At 30.3% G+C, this 26355-nt stretch overlaps 1 protein-coding gene and 1 long non-coding RNA gene across 2 annotated transcripts; one reads left to right on the plus strand and one right to left on the minus strand.

The window, feature by feature from the left end:
• The first annotated feature begins 11243 nt into the window (after window positions 1-11243).
• Window positions 11244-13630, plus strand: LOC136080922 (uncharacterized). The gene is made up of 2 exons (XM_065798302.1): window positions 11244-11447; window positions 11899-13630. The coding sequence occupies exon 2, from the start codon at window positions 11899-11901 to the stop codon at window positions 13489-13491; it is 1593 nt and encodes a 530-aa protein (XP_065654374.1). The 5' UTR covers window positions 11244-11447; the 3' UTR covers window positions 13492-13630.
• Window positions 13631-20993: 7363 nt separating this feature from the next.
• LOC136080923 (uncharacterized) lies at window positions 20994-22803 on the minus strand. The gene is made up of 3 exons (XR_010638727.1): window positions 22642-22803; window positions 21680-21928; window positions 20994-21610 (listed from the first exon to the last, which is right to left on the minus strand). It is a non-coding gene; the product is annotated as an uncharacterized LOC136080923 (long non-coding RNA).
• Between the last annotated feature and the right edge of the window lie 3552 nt (window positions 22804-26355).

A 26355-nucleotide genomic window follows, 5' to 3' on the forward strand; every position in this document is an offset into this window, starting at 1 on the left:
ATCTGGTTTTAATCATCGTTGCTGTTTGATTTGAGGCGCTATCGTCAGACATTATTACGAAATTTCATTGATCGGCTCGTTGAGCTAGTAACTTGGCTATGGTGATTTGTCCGAGAGTGAGTGTTGAAGTTAACGGAGACGTGAATGTTTTCTCTCCAGCTGATATGTCCAACAGTTTCTGAACTCCTATTCTCTGCACGGTGTCACGAAATACCTTATCGATAGCATGATCGATGACCAGTATTAAATGCGTGCAGCATTTTAAAATTTTTCGTCGTCAACACCAACGATTTTTAACAATATGCAACAATCTCCGGAACGGTCTGACATTCGAAAATCTATAGCACCTTTGACGTCTTTTCAGATTGTCGGCTGCTGTGCTCTTTTCCGGTTCACCCGAGTTTGATTGATATCTCTCAATTCTTCATCTAGCCGTTTTGAATTGATTGTCCATTTCTGACCAAAAATAATGTTAGCATTTTTCACGACGATACCAACTATGTCAGTGCAACTGATTTTGTGATCGCATAAGCACTGGATTGTGCATCTTATTATACGTTCGTCCAAACATTTACGACTAATTCTTACCGGAATCTTTGGGAACATGTCTCCTGGACTAGTAGGGTCGTTTCTTGAACTTGAAAACGGTGTTTCTAGCATGATTAGAAGCGCAGCAAAGAAGTTTTGATCTTAGTCTTCCGAGTTGGTTTCTTGAACACCGTTTGTGTTTGGGGCATTCGCATACTGCAGACGTCTACATGGTTTTTTCTGCTTACTTTTTGGCATGGTATTGGCTCACCAGTAAATTACTATCTGTATACTTGTGTTCTGCCTGTTTATGTTTATATGTATGTTTGTGTTCTGTCTGAACATCTGGCGCGGTGTTGGCTCACCAGTAAAATGCTATGTGTATATTTGTGTTCTGTCTGTTTATGCTTATATGTATGTTTGTGTTCTGTCTGAACCTCTAGTGCGGTGTTTGTTCACCCGTAAGTATTTTATATATGTATGTTTGTGTTCTGTCTGAACCTCTAGCGTCATGTTAACTCACTCATGAGTTACTTTGTGTATGTATGTATTTTGTTTAAATGTTCTGTTTAAATGTTTAAATTTGTTTTAATGCATCTGTTTCGGGGCGTAATGATAAGGCAAGTATTGTCTTCTTTTAGCCCTGGTCATGTAGATTTTATTTATATAACACGGCATTGTATTCTTGTTTTAATGACGAAATAAATAAATAAATGCAGTGTAAGTTCATTAGCTAACTAGACATTCCGGCATTAAAACCTATGCTCTCCCTTATCTCTAGTAATTGAGTCAAGTTTTTTTTATCTATGAATGAGTCAAGTTCTCTTTAAACTTAAACCATGCCAAAAGTAACCCAAAATATTAAACATAAAAATCCATCCCCACCATCTAACTGTTTGAATACATCTTTTACTAATATTTGCGGTCTGTGAAGCAAACTTCCATCAGTTGAATCTTATCTCTTGCGAAATGCACCAGACTTCTTTTTTTCTCTTCGTGAGACTGATTTAAATTCTGCTACTCCTTTTTCTGGTCTTAGTGTTGATGGATACTATCCTTTGATTTGCAAAGATTCCAATAGTCAAATGCTTGTCTTGGGGGTACACATACGCATCAATTCACGTATTTGTCGTGAAATCAGGTTCGAACCCATAGACAATTCTTTTATGAGCTTCCGCTTAACACCTATTCACCCCATCACCTTTCTCTTTGTTTTTTATGCACTCTTTTTTATGTAATTTCTTATCAAATTGACCATCCCCTCTCTCTTTACCCCTCTGCCAATATTGTTGTTATTGGTGACTTTAATGCTCATTACACTAAATTGCTTGGTTATAACGCCACTGACCCTGCTGGTACTAAAGACTATGCCTTCTGCATTTCTCAATCTCTTACTCAGATAGTTAACTTTGTGACTCGTTTTCCTGACAACCCTAATCATTTACCTTTACTCCTTGATTTATGTCTAGTTTCTGATCCTAGCTTGTCTTTAGTTTCTCATTTTTCTCCCTTAGGTGGTTCTGACCATGCAATGATCTCTTTAAATATTTTATTTCGTACTTCATTTTCGTACTCATCCTACCATCGCACTACTTGCTACTACCTTAAAGCTAACTGGAACTCTTTTCGTAATTTTCTTTTAGACGGTCCTTAGACTGAAATCTTTTCCCTCTCATCTGAAAGTTGCGCCTCCGACGTAACCTCCTGAATTTAGGCAGGAATGGAAGCTTTTATTCCTTCTTGTCGGTTCCAAGTCAAGTCTCATTCTACTCTATAGTTTTCATCTTCTTGTGCAGCTGCTATATCTAATCGTAATTATTTTTTTCATCTTTTTCAAAAGATAAAATCAATAAAGAGAACAAACAGTTATTTATTATTGCAAGAAATTGATGTAAAAAGGTGCCTTCAGATGCTAAGCTCCATTATTCTCAGTTTACTAAATCTTGTATCTTATCTCATAAGTTAGGTTCTAGACACTTTTGGAAAACCTTCAAAAGTGTCAAAGGAAGGTCTAACAAACCATCTCTCACTTATAGGACTGATCTTGATACCTCTACCAAGGATAAGGTAGAATTATTTGCAAAGAACTTTTCTTTTAATTTGACTCTCGAATCTTATAGCCATTTTCTTTATTAATTCAGGCTGGCATGGAATCTTTTGTTCCCTCTCGACAATTCCAGGTCAAGTCTCACTCTCCTCCATGGTTTTCTTCACACTATGCTGCTGCGATTGCCAATCAAAATTGTTACTGCCATATCTACCAGCAAAACAATTCTCCAAAAAAAAGACGTCTGTTTATTACTGCTAAAAACCATTGTAAAAAGGTTTTATCTAAGGCCAAAGCCCGCTATTCTCAGGTCATGAAATCTCGTATCTCATCTCAAAAATTAGGCTCTCGTGACTTCTGGAGAACCTTTAATAGTATTAATAATAAGGGCAAATCTTAAATTCCACCTCTCTTGTTTGGTTCAGACTTTGTCACTTCACCCAAAGACAAAGCTGAATTATTTGCTAAAAACTTTTCATCAATATCATCTCTTGATTCCACTTGTTGCGTTCTACCTGATATAGCTGTCAAATAGGTTGATCCATTGCTTGACATTTGTATCGCTCCAGCTTCTGTATCTAAAGTGATTTCTTGCCTAGGCTCTTCTACAGCTTGTGGCACGGAAAACATACCTGTTATTATCTTGCAGAAGTATTCTCCGGAGCTGTCGTATATACTCTCAAAACTATTCAACAAGTGAGCCTTGTTTTCTAGCCTGCTGGAAAGCGGCATCTGTTATCCGTATCTTCAAAAATTCTGGAGAGCGATCTGATTCGTCTAACTAAGATCCTATTAGTCTTCTTCCTATTATAAGCAAGGTTTTTGAATCTTTAATTAACAAACAATTAATTTCTCATCTTGAATCTAATAACTTACTTTCTGACCATCAATATGGATTTCGATCTTCTTGTTCTACAGCTGATTTGCTAACAGTAATATCCAATAGGTTTTATCGTGCATTAGATAAAGGTGGAGAGAATAAGGCTATCGCTCTTGACGTTTCAAAAGACCAGCATGCCAAACTTTTGATAAAGTTTGGCATGCTGGTCTTCTCCATAAGCTTTCTTCTTATGGTGTATATGGCAACATCTTTAAGATTATTGAATCCTTCCTTTCCAATCCTAGTATAAAAGTTGTCCTCGATGGACAGCACTCTTCATCTTATTCTGTAACTTCAGGGGTTCCTCAAGGTTCTATCCTTGGCCCAATACTCTTTTTAATTTACATTAACGATCTTCCAGATATTCTCACATTTAAAGTGGCCTTGTTTGCTGATGATACTACCATTTATTCTTGTCGTGATAAGAAACCAAAACTCTCTGATTGCTTGGATCTCACTTCTCTGATTGAAAAAGGATCTCACTTCTGCTACAGCATAGGGCTGGTGAACTTCAATACAGATAAAACTCAATTTTTTTCAGCCAATCGTTATCGCAATAAGTTAGATCTTCCTATATTTATGAACGGTGATGTACTCGATGAGTCATCTACTAGGATTAAATCTTACTTCCGATCTTTCTTGGAAACCATATATCAAATCCATTTCAAAATTAGCATCTGCTGAGGTTGCATCTCTTTATCGAGTTCGACACTTTCTAACTTCGGATTCTATTCTCTATCTCTATAAATCTCAAATCCATCCTTGTATGGAATGCTGTTGCCACAACTGGGGAGGATCTTCTAATGACGCCCTTTCTCTTTTAGACAAGGTGCAAAAACGGATTGTAAACATAGTTTGACCTGCTCTTGCTGCCAACCTCTAACCATTATCACATCGTCGTAATGTTGCTTCTCTTTCTCTTTTCTACAAATACTATAATGGGCACTGATCTAAAGAGCTAGCGTCTCTTGTGCCATCTACTAAAATTCATTCTCGTGTTACTTGTCATTCAATTAAGTCTCATCCTTTTTTTGTAACCGTTCCTAAGTGCTCCAAAAACGCTTATTCGTCTAGTTTTTTTCCTCGAACATCAGCTCTTTAGAATTTGCTTCGTTTGTCTTGCTTTCCTGATTCATATAATTTGCAATCCTTTAAGTCGTCCGTCAATCGTTACCTTGCTCTACAATCTTCATCTTTTCTCTTCCAGTAACTTCCAACTTTAATTAATGGTTGCTTTCAGCCTTGTTGGAAGCAAAGATGTTAAAAAAAAAAATTCATTCCATTTAAACAGATTAACCCATTGCTAGACATTCAGATCACTCCAACCTCTGTTGCTAAAGTCATATCTCGATTAAACTCTTCTACGGTTTGTTGTCCAGACAACATTCCTGTCATAGAACTCTCTTCAATTTTCTTTAAACTTTTTAATAAGTGCTTGTCTGAGTCTTATTTTCCTGCCTGCTGGAAAATGGCATTTGTTATTCGAACTTTCAAAAGCTCTGGTGAACATTCTGACCCCTCCAATTATTGTGCGATCAGTCTTCTTTCTGTTATTAGCAAGATCTTTGAGTCTTTGATAAATAAATTTCTCACATTCCATCTCAAGTCAAATAACTTACCGTCAGACAACCAATACGGTTTTTGATCCTCTCGCTCTACGGCTGACTTGCTAACTGTTGTGACTAAAAGATTTTTTTGCGTATTTGGGAAAGTTTTAGAGAACATCAAATCGTTTTTTTCTAACCACTTTATTAAAGTCATCCTCGAAGGCTAACACTCTTCTTTATTTCCAGTATCTTCTGGTTTACTCAAGGTTCTATCCTTAGTCTTGTTTTATTTCTTATCTACATTAATGATCTTCCTGACAACATTACATCTAAAGTAGTTTTTTTTGCTGATGACTCAACTTTATACTCCCGTCTTTACAAAAAGTCTTCTCTTTTCAATCGCTAAGAACAGGCAGTTGATCTAGAATCTGATCTAACTTCTATAACAGATTGGGGCTCATAATGGCTTGTGAATTTTAATTTCAAAAAAACTCAGTTATTTACTGAAAACAACTATCGCAGTACTGCCAACATTCCTATATTAATGAAAGCAACCCTTTCACTGAATCATCTTTTTTACGTCTTTTTGGATTAGCGTTTATTACTGGCCTTTCATGGAAACCATATATACTATCGATTATTAAACTAGTATCTGCTACGGTTGCTTCACTCTATCTTTTATTGAATGCTGTTGTCATACTTGGGCTGGTTTTTCTAATGACGCTTTTCTCTTTTTGGCAAGGTCCAAAAACGCATTGTAAACGTAGTTTGACCCGCTCTTTCTGCTAAGTTCGAGCCTCGTTCCCATTGTCGTAAAGTTGCATCTCTTTCTATTTTCTACAAATACTATCATGGTTGCTGCTTAAAGGAGCTATCATCTCTAATCCTATCAGCTAAAACTTAATCTTGCTTGACACGTCATTATGCAAAGTCTCATTTTTTTTACTGTATCTATCCCTTATAGTGATAGATACATTAAAAAAGTGATGTGAGAGAGTTCAAAACTTAAACGTTTAAAAACTCTCTCACATCTTCATTTTTTCCTGACTCATACAACCGTCAACTTTTAAGAGTAAGTCTTTTAAAACATCAAAAAAGTTTATTCCCACCAGGTCTTTAGGTGTAAAGTTGCATAGTCAATTTTTTGCTGGGTTTGATCCAAAAGATACAAAATATTTATCAAATTCTGTAGCAACTTTTTTTATCCAGAAAAAAGATTATCATTTGCTTTAATTATCTTGGGCAAAAATTATGGCTTAGGTGTTACCCGTAATTTTTTTATTAATTGCCTATTGGGTTTTGAAATTGATGCGCATTTTTCAAGTAAATCAGTAGTATTTTTTTAAAAAGTTTTTCCTTACCCGTTTAAATTATCATAACTTTTGAATATGTTTTTAATCTCAATTGTTTTTGATATAAAATGTATAACATAAAGTTTTTATCTTTAATTTTAAAGGTCTTTTGAAAACCATTTTTAATCCGTGACAATTTAATTTATTTAGATTTAAAGATAAGTTCTAATTTTGGGAAACTAATGACGTAAATTTTGTAAAAAGGTCTTGAAAAAAGATTTGTAAACTTGGCTAATGTCTTTAGAAAAATTAATATTGCTCCAATGAAGCAGAGGTAACTGATATTTAAACGCCTTTACATTTTTATTATGAAAAGTTCATTTTTTAAAGGATTGTTATTCATTATGTTGTTGTTTTTTCATTACATTGTTATTTTTACGTCAATATTTATAGAGAAAAAAAAATAGGGAAATGCTTATATATTTGTCTTTTAATAATGTCTTTTCAAGAAAATTATTAAATACAGTGGTTATAATGTTATTAATTAAGGAAATTGATTCTAGTTGGTTTTTTCATCAGAGGAATTGCTCCATTTTTAAATAAGATGTTATAAAATCTTTTATAATTTTAGCAATTTACTCACGCAATTTGATTACTCAGAGGGCAGCAGTGGTTGATGTTTTTATGAAAGGCAGCTTTGTAAATATCGTCATAAGAAAACACAAAGTTTTAAACTTTGAATGGAAAATTATCTTTCTTTTTCCTTTTATGCCCTTTTAAATGTAAATATGTCATCGTAAAGAAAACTCGTAGATGATTAGGCAGTCTTTTCATAGTTAGTAATTTTTTATAATTAAATAGCTGTCTAGAACAGTGGTATAAACTCTGTTGTTTTGTTATACATTTGTTTTATATATATGTGAAGTATTTTGTTCCTCTAATATTTATATAAATTATTTACTACTTATATTGCTACTGATATGTATTAATTTGATTTGTTATAATTTGAAATATACACGGTTGAAAGTATGCGACGTCATCATGCGGCGTATATTTCATTGACTGTTTATTGACATATCTTGACTACATATTTTTTATATATTGATTATATATTTTTAAATATTGATTATATAATTTTTAACATTAATAATTAATAAAGTTTTATTATTAGTTTTTGTTTAAAGTTAAATTGAACTTTTAGTTTTTGGTAGAACGTTCATAAAGTTGTTTATGCGGACGAGTTTTTTAAATAATATTTGAAGAGAATCTTTGTTACTTAATTTTGTCATTATAGTACTTTTGAATATGAGTTGAATATGAATAAAGGCCGCAATAAGTTGAAAAAATATAAGTTTATGAAAATAGATGCTACAATAAGTTATAAAAATACGAGTTTGTGATAATAGAGGCCGTAATAAGTTGTAAAAATATGGGCAGCATTATAAAATCGCAAGACTTTTATTTTTTCTAAAGCGATATTTAAAATGTATTGATGTATATACATGTAAATAGATGAATTTACATCTATTTCGATTCCTTTTAAAAAACCTTTTGAAAAATTGTGAAGAACAAGTCAAAGACTATGTTTCATATAATCAACAAATTTAGTTCAATGCTAATTTTGCAAAAGTTTATTACAGTTTTAACAAAGGCTAGACATGTTTGGATTTATCTAAGGTTCGGACTATTGTAATTGTAATAAAAACAGTAACAAAAAAAAAAAAAAAAACGCGTATTGAAAACAATGTAATAATAAACGGGATCCCAGAAAATAAACAAGACAGTGATACGCACGACGTAGCTGAAGTGGATAAAATTCTTGAAGTGCTTCACCTAACTAAAAATGGTGTAAAAAGTCAAAGAAGAATAAAAAGAAACCCAATCAAAAATTCTGCTCAAGCAGCACCAAAACCACTCGAAATGATACTTTTAGAATTTAAAACTAATTCATCCAAACAAACCGTTCTAAAAAATTCAAAAAATATTATAACAAATCATAAAAAAGTGTACATTAATGTTGATAGAACCGAAGCAGAAAGAATTCTTGATAGACAACTGCGAGCCGAAAGAAGTCTACGCAACAATAACCTTCCAAATATCATAAGCAACTTAGACGGGAGGCCAACTAACAAGAATTATGGTTAACAACGGAAAGAAATTGTGTTGGGGAATACGTTGGAATGAACTCAAAAAATTGAGATTACTTAATCTCAGCCCTCCCTTACCTTCTAACCATTTTAATTTAAACAAAATAACATGTTACTATTGCAATGCTACTTCTTTAAACAATAAAATGAATGAGCTAAAGATATTTATTGCAACATTTAATTACCACATAACAGCAATTACAGAATCATGGTTTGACACCATATCAGTTAACTCAATTAATAATTACTCTTTATACAGCAAAAACAGAGATAAAGGTTGTGGTAGAGGCGTAGCTATATACATTAAAAATAATTTGAACTTATTAGAAATTATTGACGAAGATTTATCCAAAGCAAAAAATGAACAAATCTGGGCTCAAATTATAATAAGCAATCATAAAACATTAATTATAGGATGTATTTACAGACCACCTAATTCAACAAATGAGGTCTCAATTGATATAAATAATTCAATACAAAAAGCTTGTAATCTAGTCAACACAAATAAAAGCTGCCATTTATGGGTGATTTTAACCATCCTGACATTATTTACATCACATTGAATCTAGGTGTTTTTTATTGTTTTTAAAAAATACCCTTGTACTTTTATTTTGACATCTTGATTGCTTTCATAAAGTAGTTTAATACTACCATTGATTTCTTGAAGTAGTTTGGTATCACTATTACTTTCTTGAATTAGTTTGATAAAAACATTATTGCTTTCTTGAATTAGTTTGATATCACTATTGCTTTTTTTGATTTTTCTCTCATAAACTTTGATTTTAGAGTTGTTATTTATTCTTGCATCTTGAGTTAATAAAAATAAGTTGAAATAAATGATCCGATAAATTAGTTTTAAATATTTCTGTATTTAAGGAAGAATTTTTAAAAAAGTTTTCAATTTGTTACCTATAGCAGAAATGAAATTTGAGGTCGTTTGTATTGGTTTGTTGATGATTGATTCAACCCATATTATCAAAATATCTCCGCATTATCAATTCCATATTATCAAAATATCTCTGTATTATCAAAGTACTATATATCTCCGAAAAATTTAATAATATTTTTGTAAATGTTAGCCAAAACCTTGCATCACAAATGAATAATTCAAACAAATTATTTAATAACTATTTTACTGACCATACTAGCTTACATCCTGATAATGATATAAAGTTAAAGGAGTTTGAAAAAGCAAAAAAAATCACAAAAAAAAAAAACAAAGTTCCAGGCATTGATGCTATTTCCAGCAATGTAGTAATAGATTTCTTACCCTTTATAAAAGATCCTTTTTTTAATATTTTTAACTCATCAATTCGAGGAGTTATCCCAGAAAAATTAAAGATAGCAAACATTTTACCAATATTTAAAACTGGAGACAAGGCATCACTAACGAATTACAGATCTATCTCAAATACAAAGATCAAATCTCTTTATACAAACGCATTAGTTAGTTAAACTAATTATAAGTAAATATTAACTATAGTATAATTATAAGTATAAGATAAGTATATATTAATAAGTATATATTAATTATAAGTATATATTAATTATAGTATAATTATAAGTATATTATAAGTATATAAGAATGAATTCCATATTGCACTGGATGTTATATTCTATATAACATCCAGTGCAATATATATCTGTTTTCTCTATGTTATCTTTTTAACTAGACTTCTTCTAAATTTCACTCTAACTTACTTTGTTCTTTTTAAACTCACTTACACTTGGTCAGCAAAGCGGAAAATGATGCAATTTAGTGAGCTGAACTTGTCTTCGTGGGCCCGGGTATGTGGCTTTTATAATGCAATTAGCCGGAGGAGGATAAACCATAATACCCAATAAAACAAAAAATTAGTCCATTTAAGGAATAACTTGTAACAATTACTAATAAAAATTCGAAATGACTTCATATCAGTCGTGGTGCAGTGATTATATTTCTTTCTCAGAATCAAGATGTCTGAGATTCGATGTCGGCTCTGGCCAGTTAAGTAACATTGGTAAGGAGGTGTGAACTTTCTAGTTAATTTGGTCTTCAACGGCGCTTTGTGATAAGACTCTTACTTCTTCTTGGCGCACTTTAACAACTAAAAAAGTCATCGTGATTGTGGCTTTTTGTACGAACTTTCCGATCAGAAACTTTAAATTACCAACTTACTCTTCATAGTCATAATACGGCGTTTTTGTGTGGATCTTTGTAGAGTGGATTTTTGCTGCAATGATCTCCTGTATCCCTAAAATAAACATTCTATTCTTCGATCTTTTTTTTTTTTTTTTTTTTTTGTAGGAAAATTTCATTTGTAGAGAACTTTTTTTAGATGTTGACAATCGTGCACTGTCACTTTAAAACCCGTGTCGTCGGCCCTGTTTAATAGATCCTTCTCTTTTTAAATATATTAATTGACATCTGATTTAGAAGTAGGGGAGAGTTGCCGAAATTGGAACAGCTCCTTAATTGGAACACTTAGCTTTATTTAGAAACGGGAACTTATTCTACTTTCATGAATATTTTTTCTTGTAAAGAAAATAATTTTCTTTATTTTTTGAAACTTCTAGTATTTAAACTTAAAAACTGCACGTATGTGAATAAAATTACTTTTTTTTAAAGAAAAAAATTTTTGCGATCTAATTTTATCGTTGCATTTAAACGATTACAGAAGCTTAACGATATTGAGTTTGATGATAATTTTTTCAAGTCTATGTGATAAGTTTATGTGATAAGGGTTTCAAGTCTATGTGATATTAAGAGCTTATATCGTAAGTTGTTACTTGTATGTAAATATTTTGCTAAAACACCATGGTCCTATGTTGCCCAGAATGGAACTTCAAAAGTTGCCGTAATTGAAACGATGTCATCTCATAACACGCTACTTGACGTCCGAATTATCAGAAAATTTCATTAGTCCGACTGTATAATATTACTTAAAGCGAATTTCTTTTATAGACATAGTATTATTGTTAGACATTTGTTGCTTTTTTGGAATTGGTATTTAGTCTTGCTTTAAAGTATGAAATGATTTTTCACAAAATTTTTTTCATAGTCTTAAGTCTAGTCATAGTCTAAGGATATAAAGTTGATTGTAAACATCGTATACTTTAATTAACAAATCATTTTATCTTTTAGTAAAAAATAAAATGTAAAAGTTTTACAAAAGTTATACATTTCTATTTAACGGATAAACTTGTAAGACAACATAAAGTATATACCCAGCATAAGTTTTTTACTGTATATAGAAGGTAATATATAAAGTTGCAAACATTATATAGTTTATATAGATTTTGATTTATATAGTTAATGATTAACTAAACAAAAATGATGAAAAATAATGATTATATAATGAGTATACAGTTAACTTAATCATATATGAATAACAAATAAATATATGAAAAAATAAGCCTGTAATAAGATTATAAAACTCTCCTTATGTATCTTCATAGTAATTTGCTTTTATTTTAGATGCAAACACCACGAAAATATGGAAAATGGAAAGTAGAAAACTTGAAAAAGGCTGTTGAAGCAATAAAACAAGGAGAAATCAGGTTAAATGAAGCCGCTTTTGAATTTTGTATTCCAAAAGCAACTTTGTCAAGGCATATAAATGAAAAAAACAAAGTTGCTGTTGCAAATGTGAAATTTCATGGTCGACTTACCACCTTACCTAATGAAATTGAAACAGAACTAGCTGATCACTGTTTATTATTAGAATCGATGTACTTTGGATTAAGGATTGATGATCTTCGTCGTCTAGCATTTGATATTGCGGAAGCTAACAACATCACACATAATTTTAACAAACAAACACGAATGGCAGGAAAAAAGTGGTATTATGCATTTATGCAAAGGCACCCACAATTGTCGCTTTGTGGGCCTGAATCAACATCAATTGCACGTGCACAAGGTTTTAATAAAGAGCGAGTGCAATCTTTCTTTAATTTACTTTCAAAGTTATACATGGAAGAAAAGTTAACTCCAGACAGACTTTATAATATGGATGAAACTAGTTTATCAACAGTACAAGATGGTCAGATAAAAATTATTAGTGTAAGGGGCAAAAAACGAGTTGGAATTATGACTAGTAGTGAACGAGGAAATTCAGTAACAGCTGTAGTTTGTGTATCTGCAGCAGGATTTTATGTTCCACCAATGTTAATATATAAACGCAAAAGAATGAAGCCAGAAATAACAAATGGTGCACCTCCAGGAACTGCATTTAGTACTCATGAGAAAGGATGGATGTCAAATGAAGGTTTTTTAGATTGGCTCAATCATTTCATTAAAGTTGTTAAACCTTTAAAACAATCAAAAGTTTTGTTGATACTTGATGGTCATGTTACACATTCAAAAAATTTGGCAGCGATATATCTAGCACGAAATGCTGGAGTGCGTATGGTATCACTACCTCCCCATACTACACACAGACTGCAACCATTAGGCGTTGCGTTCTTTGGACCACTTGGTACATACTATGATGAAGCTATGCGAAAATGGACGCAGTCACATATATCACAACCAGTAACAACTTGGCAAGTTGCAGAATTATTTGGTGACGCATATAGTCAGGCAGCATCATTGAGAATTGCTTTGAAAGGATTTCAGGCTAGTGGGTTGTGGCCTTTGGACATAAATGTATTCACTGATTCTGATTTTACAGCCTCTTCATTTACTGATGTTGGTCCTTCAAACAATCTTCAGTCATCTGAAAGTATAGATGGGATGACAAAACTATCTACAGATAAATCAAGTGAAAAAAAATTAAAATGTCATGTTTCAGTTTCAACTTTGTCTCTTTTGCCAGTGGTTTCACTTGAAGTAAAAAACAAAAAAAGAAGATCACGAACAACTCAGGCGGCTGATCTTACAAGCTCCCCATATAGACGTGCTCTAGAAATTACACCAAGAAATCAAAAGCACACACTAAATCAAATAGCTTCCAAACAAATTAAAAAATCAACAAAAAAAAAGCTCACACTAAATCCAATAACTGCCGAACTATTGCAAAAACCACAGGAAAGTGTACTTGACTCAATCACCATGGACCAATCAAAGTAGCACTTGACTCAATCACCATGGACCAAATGAAATTGAGCACATCAAATAAAATCACCATCGCCACCACAGCACACCACATATCACCACTACCATCCCAAGTGCAGAAGCAGCAAGAAAAAAAGACTTATGAATTGCAATAAACGGATTAAATATTTGTTGTAATTTTTATTTGTTGTTATATCTTTTAAATATCTTTTATTAAGAAGCTAATCAATTAATTTTTTCTTTGAGCCATAAGTTTTATAGCTGTAATTTATTCAAATATTAGAACTGTTCTAATTAAAGAATATATGTGTTCCATTCAAGGAGACCAGTTGCCTTTATTGGAACAAAATGGTGCCTTGAAAAATCAAAGTTTATATCCAATAAGGGTGCGATCAATAGAGTCGAATCATTAATAAAAGCATAGAAGGGTTGTATATCTGTATTATTTAATTCATAAATGTTTTCATAGTTAAGCCATCTTTGGTTAATAAATATTTTTTCCTAAAGTGTTCCAATTAAGGCAACTCTCCCCTATATGGGCTGCCTTGTAATTTTGAACAAGTTTTCTTTTGGACGCCTAATGTAAAGCTTACAGTTCTTTTTTTTTACTTACCCGCTCTGTCTCTGTTGTTTCTGTCGCTGGTTCCAACCAGGGATTACTAAAATACCGGGACTCAACATTTCAAATCGATGCGAACTCGACGAGAGGGTTGACTTCGGCGGTTAGCAATATTGCATTTTGTTATAACTTAAATAAATCTTTGTTTAAGTTATAACAAAATGCAATATTGTTAAGATTTATGCAATATTGCTAGATTTATAATGCAATATTTATAAAAATCTACCAATACTGCATAATACTTTGCAATATAAACAAAATATAAATGATAGATTTATCAAAATGATTGATAGATTTATCAAACAAATAAATCTAGAACTAGATTGGTTCTATAAATTCTTGTATAAATCTGTAAACTATCTTGATAATTTTGATTATTTTTATTCGGTCTTCTTTTTTATTTTTATTTTACTAGAAAAGGTTCTTATAATAAACGCTTATTCAACTTGAGTGTATTTTATGTGAAGGCTTAACAAAGTAATTGTACAGCCGCATTACCATTATAGCATTGTTAATTGTGAGATTTTAGCTGTGCATATTACAGGTGTAGTGCCCTTTAAAAGACAGTGCACTTAAAAAGACAAAAAAACTATTTTGCTGATAACCATTGTTAACCAAAACAAAAAAAAAGTTTGGATATTTCAAAATGTAAACTAGCCATAAAACGTTTTGAAGAAAGTTAAGCTATAGTGCAAAAAATCAAAAATTTTCTAATTTTGTCTCAGAAGACAATATTTTTAAAAATTTGAGAACCAAAATTCACTAATATAAAACAAAAAATATTTAATTTAAGATTGTAAACCAAAGTCTATAAAGAAGCTATTAGTAGGATCCTTATCAGAAAAGTAATTGTTTTTCACTTGTTTGGTACAAACATATAGATTTGATTGCTTAAAAAGTACTTTTAAAATGGTAATATTTTTGTCTTTTTAAAGGGCACCGTTTATTTTTAACTTTTTTGTCTTTTTTTTGTACTTCTAAAAGGAAAAACTTCAAAATAACAAACAAAACTCTGCTTTTTAATGATAACGTAATTTTTTAATCAATAATAACAAAGATTGTATCGATCTAAAGGAATCCATAGAGTTAAAAGTCTTCAATAGTGTCTTCTTCATCGTCAGACTTTCTAAACAACTTCTTTGCAGCGGTTATTTTTTTGTTATTTTACATTTAGGTAACATCATAATTGATCTTTTACCATCTACAATGCACTTTGATTTACAATATACCGATTTCATAACAGTTTGAAACATAGGGCATTATGTAAGCTTTGTAGCTTTGCAAATGGTTTTGTCTGAAATGCATTTTTCTTCGCATCTATAGAACAACTCAGTTTCTTCTCTCTTTTTTCTTTCTTTGTCTTCTTTCTCCTTCGCTTTTTTCTCTTTGAGTTGCTAATAGACTCTGCAAGTTTTAGCACATCTTGACCTTCCATGGAGCCATGGACTTGAGTTACTCTTCTAGTTGCTTTTTGCATATCATTACTTTTTGTAGACTTAATTTTTTGAATTGTCAATAGATCTGATATTTTATTAAGATTAATGCTTTTTTCATGTAAGTCTGTAATAGTTGTATGTAGTGGCAAACATTTTTCTTTCCAGTTTGAAGCTTTCTCTTTCCAATATTTATATCGCTACTTTTTCGCTTTATAGATATAGAAGAACTTATTTTGTCATTTAGAACTAATGAAATATCATTAACATTAGGTGAAGCAGCTGAGAAACACACTGTTGTATCTTGTTGAGGTGTTTTATCTATAAAAAATTTTTTTTGAACTTCCTCGAACAGCATTACAGCTTGTTGGAATTTATCTATTTGTATAAATGCAACGTTTAAGCTTTCATTACTAACACCAATCTTTGTTCCAGCTTTTCGTATCAACTTTGGCGTGGCCAGCTTCTCCCACATACTTGAATGAGATAACATAAAAAATCCCTATTATTTGTTTGATGTTGACTAAATAAAATTTCTTTTATTTAGTCAACATCATGAAGCTTCTTGTTGATTTGACCGAGAAACTGTGTTAACCCAGTAGTGTCTAGAGAAGATATGTACAAATGTATTTCTTTCTATCTAAGAAATCGAAGTAAGGTATAATTAAAGCGAGAACTGTGACCATTGCTCAGTACAACAACAGAGCGTAATATGTCTTTTTCAATTAAGTGTCTATCAAATAATTTATAAAACACAAGTAAGGGTTTGTGACCTTGTGATCCATTCTCTGTTGTCGAAATCAATAAGTTTGGAATACTTCGAATAACAACTAATGGAGCCATCTGGCTAGTTATTCTTTGAGTGCCAAATATTACATGGCAGATGCATTTTTCACCTAAATAATATATTAAGCAGTGAAAATGTGTCTGAAATTTCAAATATAGATAACATGTGTTGCCTTAAAATATATTTGTTTTCAAATTTAAATTAATTTATTTAATTTAATTTGACTATATCTTTATATAAATAAAATAAAATTTATGAAATAGGTTTCAATATCTAATACTATATAGCATAATATAATAATTTAGAGTTTAAAACTGTTTTAAGTATAATGCACCAGATAATGATACCATTGGGTTTATTGTAACACATTCACGATTATGCCGAATTATTTTATTACAGCTTTCACCACGCCCGCCATGTACTAATCCGCTAGCTGAACCTTTAACGCCATAATTAACAAACTTTGGTGTTTCATCATGATTGTATCATATATAAGGGATTTACATAATAGGGCACTGTACTTATTTTTGATGTTCTTTTTTTTGTAAATTTGTTTGAAACGATATGGTGACAGAAACTTACAATGTCTATATTTAATGATACAAGAGAAAATTTTTACCTTTTCTTCAATTGAGCTTTCCTTTCATTTCTTGTCAAAACAATAAACTTTCTTTCTCCTTTCATCTTTTTGTTGGCATGATCTCACATTTTTAACACATCCATATAAATATTTTTTAGTTTTTTTCTGTTTATACCTTGGTAAGCTCGATATTTACAGCGCACATACTCAACAATAGTATCTTCTTCTTCAGTGGTTAGTATCGTTAAATGGTTTTTTTCGATTCCTGTAAGAACTAGGTTATCTAATTGCTTATCAATCACAATTTTGCTTTTTATTAATGGAAACAGACATGTTGATGATGCAGAATATCCTTGTTTTCCATTAATTTTGCACAACTCTACAGCTTTGTTTATCTGTTTTTTTCTTTCATCTCGTTTAAATTGCAAGTACAAATGAAACATTTAAAAAAAAAAAAATTTATTACTGTTTTCAACCGTCAGAAAGAAATTATATAGATTTAAACAGAATAAAAAAAAAAAATTTTTTTTAAATAAGCTTCCCAAAATAATTAAAGCCAATTTAAATTTGTTGTCTTTTTAAGGGTACTATACCTGTAATATTTTTTTTTTATTACTTAAATTAAAATAAAATTATATTATATATATAATTATTTTATTTTTAATTTTTGTATTATATATAATTTAGTAAAATGAAATAAATTAAATTTAGTAAATTAGCATAAAAGCAAAAATAGTTTGAGAAATGCCAAAAAGTGTTCAGTGGGAAATTGTCGTGGAAACTGTGATAGTACCTAGGAACGTGTCAAAGTTTACCAGTTTACAAGTGATAAAGAATTATGTTTAAGATGGTTAGCAGCTTTGCCAAATAAAATTCAAAATCCAACTAATAATATGGGTATTTGCGAAAAGGCACAACATTTCGTTCAACAAATTTTGGAAAGATTTCAATGGAATCCAGAAACTCATTAGCTGACGAATTAAGTTTTTTAAACACGGTAGATCATATAGAAAGTTTTGAAATAGAACAATTTCTTAAAGATATTTCTTAAATATGATTTAATTATGTTATTTAATGTATTGTGTTGACATTTTATTAAAATGCTTTATTTGTTTTTATTCTCATTACTGATTACCTTATTAGTTGACACATTTAAAGATTTCCTGATTATTTTGTAACAACAAGTATATCAGATGTGATTATATTTTAATGTGACATTATCCAGTTCACCAGAAATCTGTCTGTTAAAGTTAACTGCTTCACTCAACAGAATAATGCCTATATGAAACATGCCCAAATCAATTGCAATGATAATCTCGGGTTTTTGCATAAACTGACACGCTGGTCTTAGTTAGAAGCAGTTATTTCTTCTTCACTCAAGTCAGTTACAACTGAATTGAGTGAAGAAATAAAACACTTAGTGCAAGAAATCGAATGCACATAAATAAATCAGATGAAATAAGTTTTTTGCTTGAATAACTACAGCTTCAGCTTTTGCTGACCTAAAGTAAGCACTCCGCACTAGTTTTAAGAAATGCCATAGAACTATACCTTTCATCAAGGTGCTACTATAGAGTTCTTTCTGGTATACTTTATCCAAGTACTCTCAAACTTAAATTAGACAGAATTGTTGAGGTAGGAAATCAAAAAGAATGTACTGAATGTATAAAATGTGTATTTGAAACATAATCGAATTCTGAAAAACATTGCTACCTTCTTTTTGACAAAATTAAACCAAGTATACGTTTTTGAGGATGTCATTTAATAGGCTACAGTGAAGACAATCCTACTAAAGTTGCTAAGACTTTACTTTGTTTTATGCTTAAGCTAATGTTAGGAGAACCAACTTTTGTTTGTCATATGGTTAGTAAACTACTGGGGCTATGGTTGGGGCCAGGTTTGATAACACATAACCGCGACCGGCGATGAGTTTATGATCAGTGCTGCATTAATATTGATAGATCCTATTATTTTTAATTGAAATTTATGATATAAGTTATAATTAAAAACAATGCTTTTATAGGATCTATCAATATAAATGGAACCCCGGTCATAAACCCGGCCGGGGCCGCATTAAAATTGATAGATCCTATAAAATATTGTTTTTAAATAAAATTCATATCATGAATTTTAATTAAAAATAACATTTTTATAGGATCTATCAATATTAATGCAGCCCTGATCATAAGCCTGGCTCTGGTCATGGCTGTGTGTTATCAAACCTAGCCCCGGCCCTGGCCCCGGTTGCCTACTACATATGGTGCCATAAAGCTCTTTATTTTTTTCTTACAAAGATTAATTGTTCAAATCACTCAGACAGTAGCTGAACTAGGTGGAGAAAGTTCATGTCTTGTATCAGACAATCTTGCGACAAACCGTAGTGTCTATAAATATATTTACTTCTATGTCTATAAAAATATTTTACTTAGTGTAAAGTGTAGGTATGCCATGTTAAGCAATATTAATAATCAAAATCTTGCAATGTTTCATGATCCAGTGCATTTATTTAAATCAATTAGAAATAACTGGCTTACTGAAAATACTGGTACAAATCATCTAACTCTAAATAGCCAGTTATTTAAAGGTTACTGGAAGGATTTGGTAAGTTTGTATGATAAAGAAAAAAACAACGTTGTCAAGTTGACAAATCTCTCATATAAAACCATTTTTCCAGGGGCTGTATATTGTCAAAATGTAGCACATATGTGTGCAGTTGTAAATGAGAGAACTGTAACTGCTCAAAAAAAAGCTTTGTCAAGTACACTCTATGGCATTGTACATTTAGTCTGAAAATTGAAGATCATCAGTATGTTCTTCCTGGGATTTTTCAGACAGATCGATTAGAAGGAGAGTTTGGAATATACAGGTAATTAAATTTTTGTGTGTAACCTATCTATGTTTTTATAAACATTATAATAGTTATTTTGTAAAAATATTTGATAAAATCCAAATTTTTCAACAGTTAAGAAAACTCAGAGCTCCATTATTAAATCAGAGTGTTGTCACTTCCCAGATAGTATTAACACGCAGGGCCTCCGTCGGCAAGACGTATACTTTTACAGCGTCCAATGGTAGTTTTTTTACGTCGGGCAGTTTTTATTTATCGGAATGATGTAGGCCCGATGCTGTCGGGCTGATGTAAGTAAAATGTCGTTGGGCCGAGATCAGTAAAATGATGTCGGGACGAGGTCAGTAAAATAACAATAGCCCGCTTTGGTTTAGATCAACAAATGGGATTACTAAAGCGACTGTTATTCGCAGCGATTGGAAAAACGGGCAGGGAAATTATATATATATATATATATATATATATATATATATATATATATATATATATATACATATACATATATATATATATATATATATATATATATATATATATATATATATATATATATACATATACATATATATATATATATATATATATATATATATATATATATATATATATATATATATATATATATATATATATATATATATATATATATATTAAATGCTCGTTAATCTAGATAAAGCAAATGTATGGAATTTAAAAATCTTTCAAATAGCCAAGATAATTTTTTTTTCAACATAACTACTTGTGGAACATTTTTTTATTTGTCATCTTCGTTATTTTAAAATTCGTAGTTGCACTCTAACGCTAGCCTTCTCTGCATTGCACGTCCTTGGCTTCTATCTTTTGCGTTTCGAAGCCATTCCTTCACTGTAGTGAAGGAATGGCTTCGAAACGGATGCTGAAGTAGAAGACGTATACGTCTTCTACTTCAGCATCCGTTTTTTGTCAATGGATTGAGTCGAACTGCATCTAATAATACCAAAAAACTTTGAAAATATTTGAATATTAATTGCAAAAGTAAATTCAATTTTATAAGTTTCTAAAAATGCTTTGTTAAATTTTTACAAGTGAAATTGTATGCCATAACTATTAAAAATTTGGTTAAACAGGCAAACAATACAATATTATAAAATAGGGATTGGAACATGATCTTCCTTTCTTTTTTATTTAGATTTTTAATGCATTTAGATAAAACAGATCATTTTTTTTTTAAAAGGTGCATTTATTAAAATATAAAAATGAGGCTATTTGTTTTAAAATACGAATCCTTAATGCTTAAAGTAAAATTAAATGAAAAATACAATTATATGAGAAATAGTAAAAATAAATTAATACATAAAAAAGTGTTTGGTAATTATCGTTGACAATTTTTCTTATCATAAGGACTGAAAAGGCATGTTTTTTCCCATGTCTCATCAAATTTAGTTCACATGCTAAAACATTGGTAATCAAAGCTGTTAATATTCTCTTTGTTGTATCTTTTATGCTGGTGGTGCATTAAAGATAACACTAAGATAACTAATCTAAATATAAAATTTAATTAATTTACTTTGAACAAAATTAACCAATTTAATAAATATTAAATACATATTTTTATAATTTGTTAAACCATATTTAGTATAAGTAAATGAGATTCATAACAACATTTGCTACATGGCAGATCCAGAAGATGCTTTTCTGAGTCTAGCTTCTAAACTTTTCATTTGTTGCCATGGTTCTGTTGGCAAAATTACTCCATCTGGCAAACATTTTTCAATATTTGTATTTCTCTGTCTTAGTTTATTTAAAATCTCCTGCTGTTGTACTTTTAATAAATCTACCTTAGCTTTCAACTCCTCAAAGGATCTAAAGAGCCTTTCCATTGGTAAGTCTAAAAGAATTATTAATCGATTATTAAAATAAAGATATTTTTCTTTAGATAGCATATGGAAAAAATTACCTCTAGTTGTTCTGGCAGAAGCATGACGTGGGGGCTTTGGTGATAACTCTCGCCCAAAAGAAACACCACCTGCCAACAAATAATTATTCAGTTTTGAGTAACTTATGCTAGTTTTTATATTTATTATTAGCATATCTGATATATAGGAGATCTGTATAATGTACAACCACTGGGTTGAGAGATGACACTAGCACCCTCATTGATATATTGTTTTTCAATATTCTTTTCACATTGATTTTGATTAATAACCTGCAAAAAATGCCTAATAATTTCAATTAAAATGCTCAAATAATTATTTAGTTTCATTATATAATAACAATAAAAGTATAACAAATGCGTATTTCTTATAAATTAGATACAACTTTTAAAATGTTTGTTCAGGTTATACAAAAAATGCTTTCATAATGGCATTTGTATGTCACTATGGAGAACCATCCAAACCATACAAGTGTGAAAATATGGGTGTAAAATTTACAATATATATATATATATATATATATATATATATATATATATATATATATATATATATATATATATATATATATGACATTTTAAAAAATCATTAAAAAAGTGTAAACATTTTTGTGCATGATTGTATTTGTATATAGACCTATAGACCATACTATATATTTCAGTGACCTTTATTATTTACATTTATTTAAATAATACCAACCTGGCTTGTTAGTAATGTCTTGACTAAACATTGGAATAGCAATATGTAAATATGACTGTCTTACTTTACCTCTTAATGCCCTTTTTTGCCCTAATTTAAGTTTAGAAAAATGTTATAAAAATTATAACTTAATGAATCAAAATGATAAGTTTTAATGAATCAAAAACAAAATTATAAAAGAAAATTGGTTAGAAATCTTTAATAATATTTAAAACAAGGCTTACATAACCATTTTGTAATAATACATATAAAGTAAATTGTATAAAAAGTATTTTAAGAAACTTACTATTTGTTTGTAATAACTTCTTAAATTTAAATTAATCTTTCACCCGCTTCTTCGCGTGATACAAATTGTTCCATCCTCGTAAAACCACTTCTTCTCAAAATACAAACTGTTTTGATTTAATTACATTAATACTTTTACCGCTAACTTTCATAACCAACACATATTTTAAAACTGCGCGATATTTATGCTAGTTACCATAGCGTCGTTAAAAAACTTGTAGAATTATTATTAATTCCTGTTGGGAATCATCCATAAAGTACGTACGCTCGGAGGGGAAGAGGGGGTCTGCAAATGGCGTATATGAGATGGGAGGGCAGTGGGTCAATTATAAAAGAAAGAAAACTTTGAATTGAAAAAAATATCATAAAGTGTTAGATAAATAGGTTAAAAGCGTAGTTACTTTTAGGGAGGTGGAGGGTACTCAAAAAAGCGTATTGCAAAATGCAGGGGAAGGGACGAAAAAAAAGCGTACGTACTTTATGGACGACCCCTTGCGTAACACAATGGATTTTTAACAATTTGCACGCATAATTATTGAACTTGGTTTGCAAAAATATTAAGTTTTACTTCCATTTCTTATATTAAATTATACTTACAGTGCTTAAACGCAATAAAACAAGTACTAAAATAATAAAAAAACAAAACAACGTAAACGTAAAAAAAAAAACTTAGTAAAAAAATATCAGTAAAATTTATTAATAATAATTCGAAAATATAACTACGAGTTCCATTTCTTCTACTTATTATGCTTAAACGCAAAAATGTAATAAAAAAGTAACTAAAATAACTAGTAAAAAAACAAAACAACGTATAAACGTACACGTAAAAAAAACGTAATAAATTTATTACTAATACTTAATAAATAAAGAGTATTTATTAAGTGTAAAAATATATAAAATAATAACAGAAGAATATTTTTTAGGTATGGAAGTAAGTTGAGGCAACACAAATTATAATAATAATAATAAAAAAACAATTAAAACAAAAATAATTGGACGTTAATATGTTAATTTTCGAAAAAACGCAACAATTGAGTAAGGAAAAAAGAAAAACCTTAGCGAACGCTTTAAACATTGTATTTTCTACGTTCAGCCGACGTAACTTTTGTAGTCGATATAAAATACATTGGTCCGACATCGGGCAAACGTGTGCATGCAATCTGGGTTAGAACTGATTGAAGATACTTGTTATTTTGGTATGTGTGTCTCATCAATGAATGCCATTTCAGAAGAAGTAAATGCTGCCCGGTATTATATTTCTGGTTACATCCAGCATAAGTTTGCTCCATGTATTTCTATTTCCAGTACCTTTGACACAAATGCATTTTGACACAAATGAATTTACAGATTTGGTTTCCCGCGGTCGACTATGTCATCCTACTGAACATCTATGTCAATATGTTAGACATGCTTATTCTCTTTTCATTTTAATACCTAATGCAGAGATGCGGTTTCAGTGCGTAAAGTACGTTTCGAAGCTTTTTTTGTATTTGTATACTGCTTTACCTTTTGATTTATAAAAATTGCCTATTACCCCAGTTGTATCCACCATTTCAAATTGCTTTTTCAAGGATTTTACAAAATTGGATGGCTCAAACAAAGTATCTTGATGACCGCAAAATAAAAAAATTTTCTAGCTAAATATATTATATAGCTAAATATATTATATGTTAATAAATATTATATGATAAAATTAAAAATAATTTAGCTATACAAACAATATTGTATATATTTGTTGTTGTTGTTAAAATTACGTAGTCTAATAAATGTTTAACGTGACTATTTGCTGTTAGCTAAACATTCAAATTTTTGCTGTTATCTGAACATTCAAATTAATAAGTTAACAAGTTCAAAAAAAATCAAGGAAATTTCGTTTTTATTTTTGTCTTCAGCACCCATAAAACACCTTAAATAGTGTCAAAAAACAACTTTATGCTTTTTTAATTTTTCAGCCCTCTCGTCAAAATTACATGAAATTAAAGTCTTCCGTCCCGGTATTTTAGTAGTCCCTGCTCTCAGCTGTATTTTATATTTTTACATTTTTTATCTATGGGACACATTTCTCGAAATACTTCTAAACTACGGTAACGAAGGGCAAAATGAGACACTTAAGCTCTAATTTATCTAATACAGTCTAAGAACTTTTGAAAAAAAACTTGATATTTTTCAAATCTTCTACCATCCTACTATAACCTTACAAAATATGAGTTTTAAAAGTGCAGTGGTTTGGTCACCAGAGATCATTTATTGACGACATTTATCCTGTCTCATTTTGCCTCGCTATGAGGGGCAAAATGAGACAGATTTTTTTTAATAAGTAGTTCAAATAAATAATGATAAACAAAACAGACTTTTAAGAGGTTTAGCAAGATAAATATTTTATAATATAATACAGCTAATAATAATACATAATATATAATCAAACAAACAAAATATATAATCAAACTGTCACTTGTTAATCATATAATCAAACACGTTGTCACTATTCACATAAATTACATAATGCTTCACCAGTATTAACAGAAATTAACATCAGTCTGAATGAGCCTAAGTTGTAAATTTTAAACATTGACTCTGCTTTAATACTTTTGCAACCATACTCCACAATCCATAGCAAAAACATTCACAGTTTTTAGCACTTAAACTTTTAACGCTTTCTTTACCTTTTCCTAATGCCCATTTATTTTCTATTTTTTGTTCTTTTAACTATTTTGATTTTTCAGAGGAATTTTGATGTATTGTTGTTATTATCTGTGATTTTTCTCCTTTTCTTGGTAATAAAGTGATCTTTGAAATAGCTAAAATATTAGAAAAGCAGGGTATTACTATATTAAAATCAATATTTTCTGAACATTCTGACGACAAAGGTAATAAGGTGCTTGAATTAACTTGTAAATCAGTTTTATCAGGTTTATGTAAGTTGATATTAGAGCTTATGTCATTATTAAACCTAATGTCTAGAATTATATCCCGAGACAAAAGATAAATTCCAGATGAACGTAAGCCAGAACAAGCAATCTCTACAGAGGCAGCTTTATGATATGCTTTAGAGAATGTACCTCTAAGTTGATCATTTGTTATTTTCGTCCAGGATGCTCATGTAACCATGACCCTCATAATATATTATAAAAAGTTTTAAGCGGTTTAAAACAACAGTTGTAGTTACACCTTGTTCACCACTAGTTACAGAAGAAACACAATGTTTTCCTTTTATTGTTATAACTTTAACAGATTTATGAGCAGTTGTAATGCCTGATTCATCACAGTTAAAAATTTGATGAGGTTCAAACTTGTACTTTTTCATAACAACTTCTATATGATTGAAATAAATATTCACAAAACTGCTGTTTAAACCATAAACACAATTTAAAGACAACCCTTAAGGCTTTCTGATAAAAAGGTCTGGATGTCTCTTTAAAAACCCACTTACAATCTTTAAAAATCTCTTGCTGCAACACCATTATACTTATTAAATGGATGAACAATTTTGCACTTTTCAACATAGTGGCAACTCGTTGATTGTCACTTATAGACAATACATTTCTTTTATGTAGTTAACTAATTGACTTTCAGTATCATCTGGCAATACTTAAATTTTAGTATCATTTGGCAATAATTAAATGAACCAAGTGATTTTTTATGCATAATAATAGTCTAAACTCTTTAATTTTCTTTAAATCCTTCAGAGTAAAGCATCTTTATTTACGATAAATGT

Source organism: Hydra vulgaris, chromosome 06 (genome assembly GCF_038396675.1).
Source record: "Hydra vulgaris chromosome 06, alternate assembly HydraT2T_AEP".
Taxonomy (NCBI): domain Eukaryota; kingdom Metazoa; phylum Cnidaria; class Hydrozoa; order Anthoathecata; family Hydridae; genus Hydra; species Hydra vulgaris.

Bases quoted from the DNA above. Each gene is read 5' to 3' on its own strand.
- LOC136080922 (XM_065798302.1), top strand. From the start codon at position 11,899: ATGCAAACACCACGAAAATATGGAAAATGGAAAGTAGAAAACTTGAAA.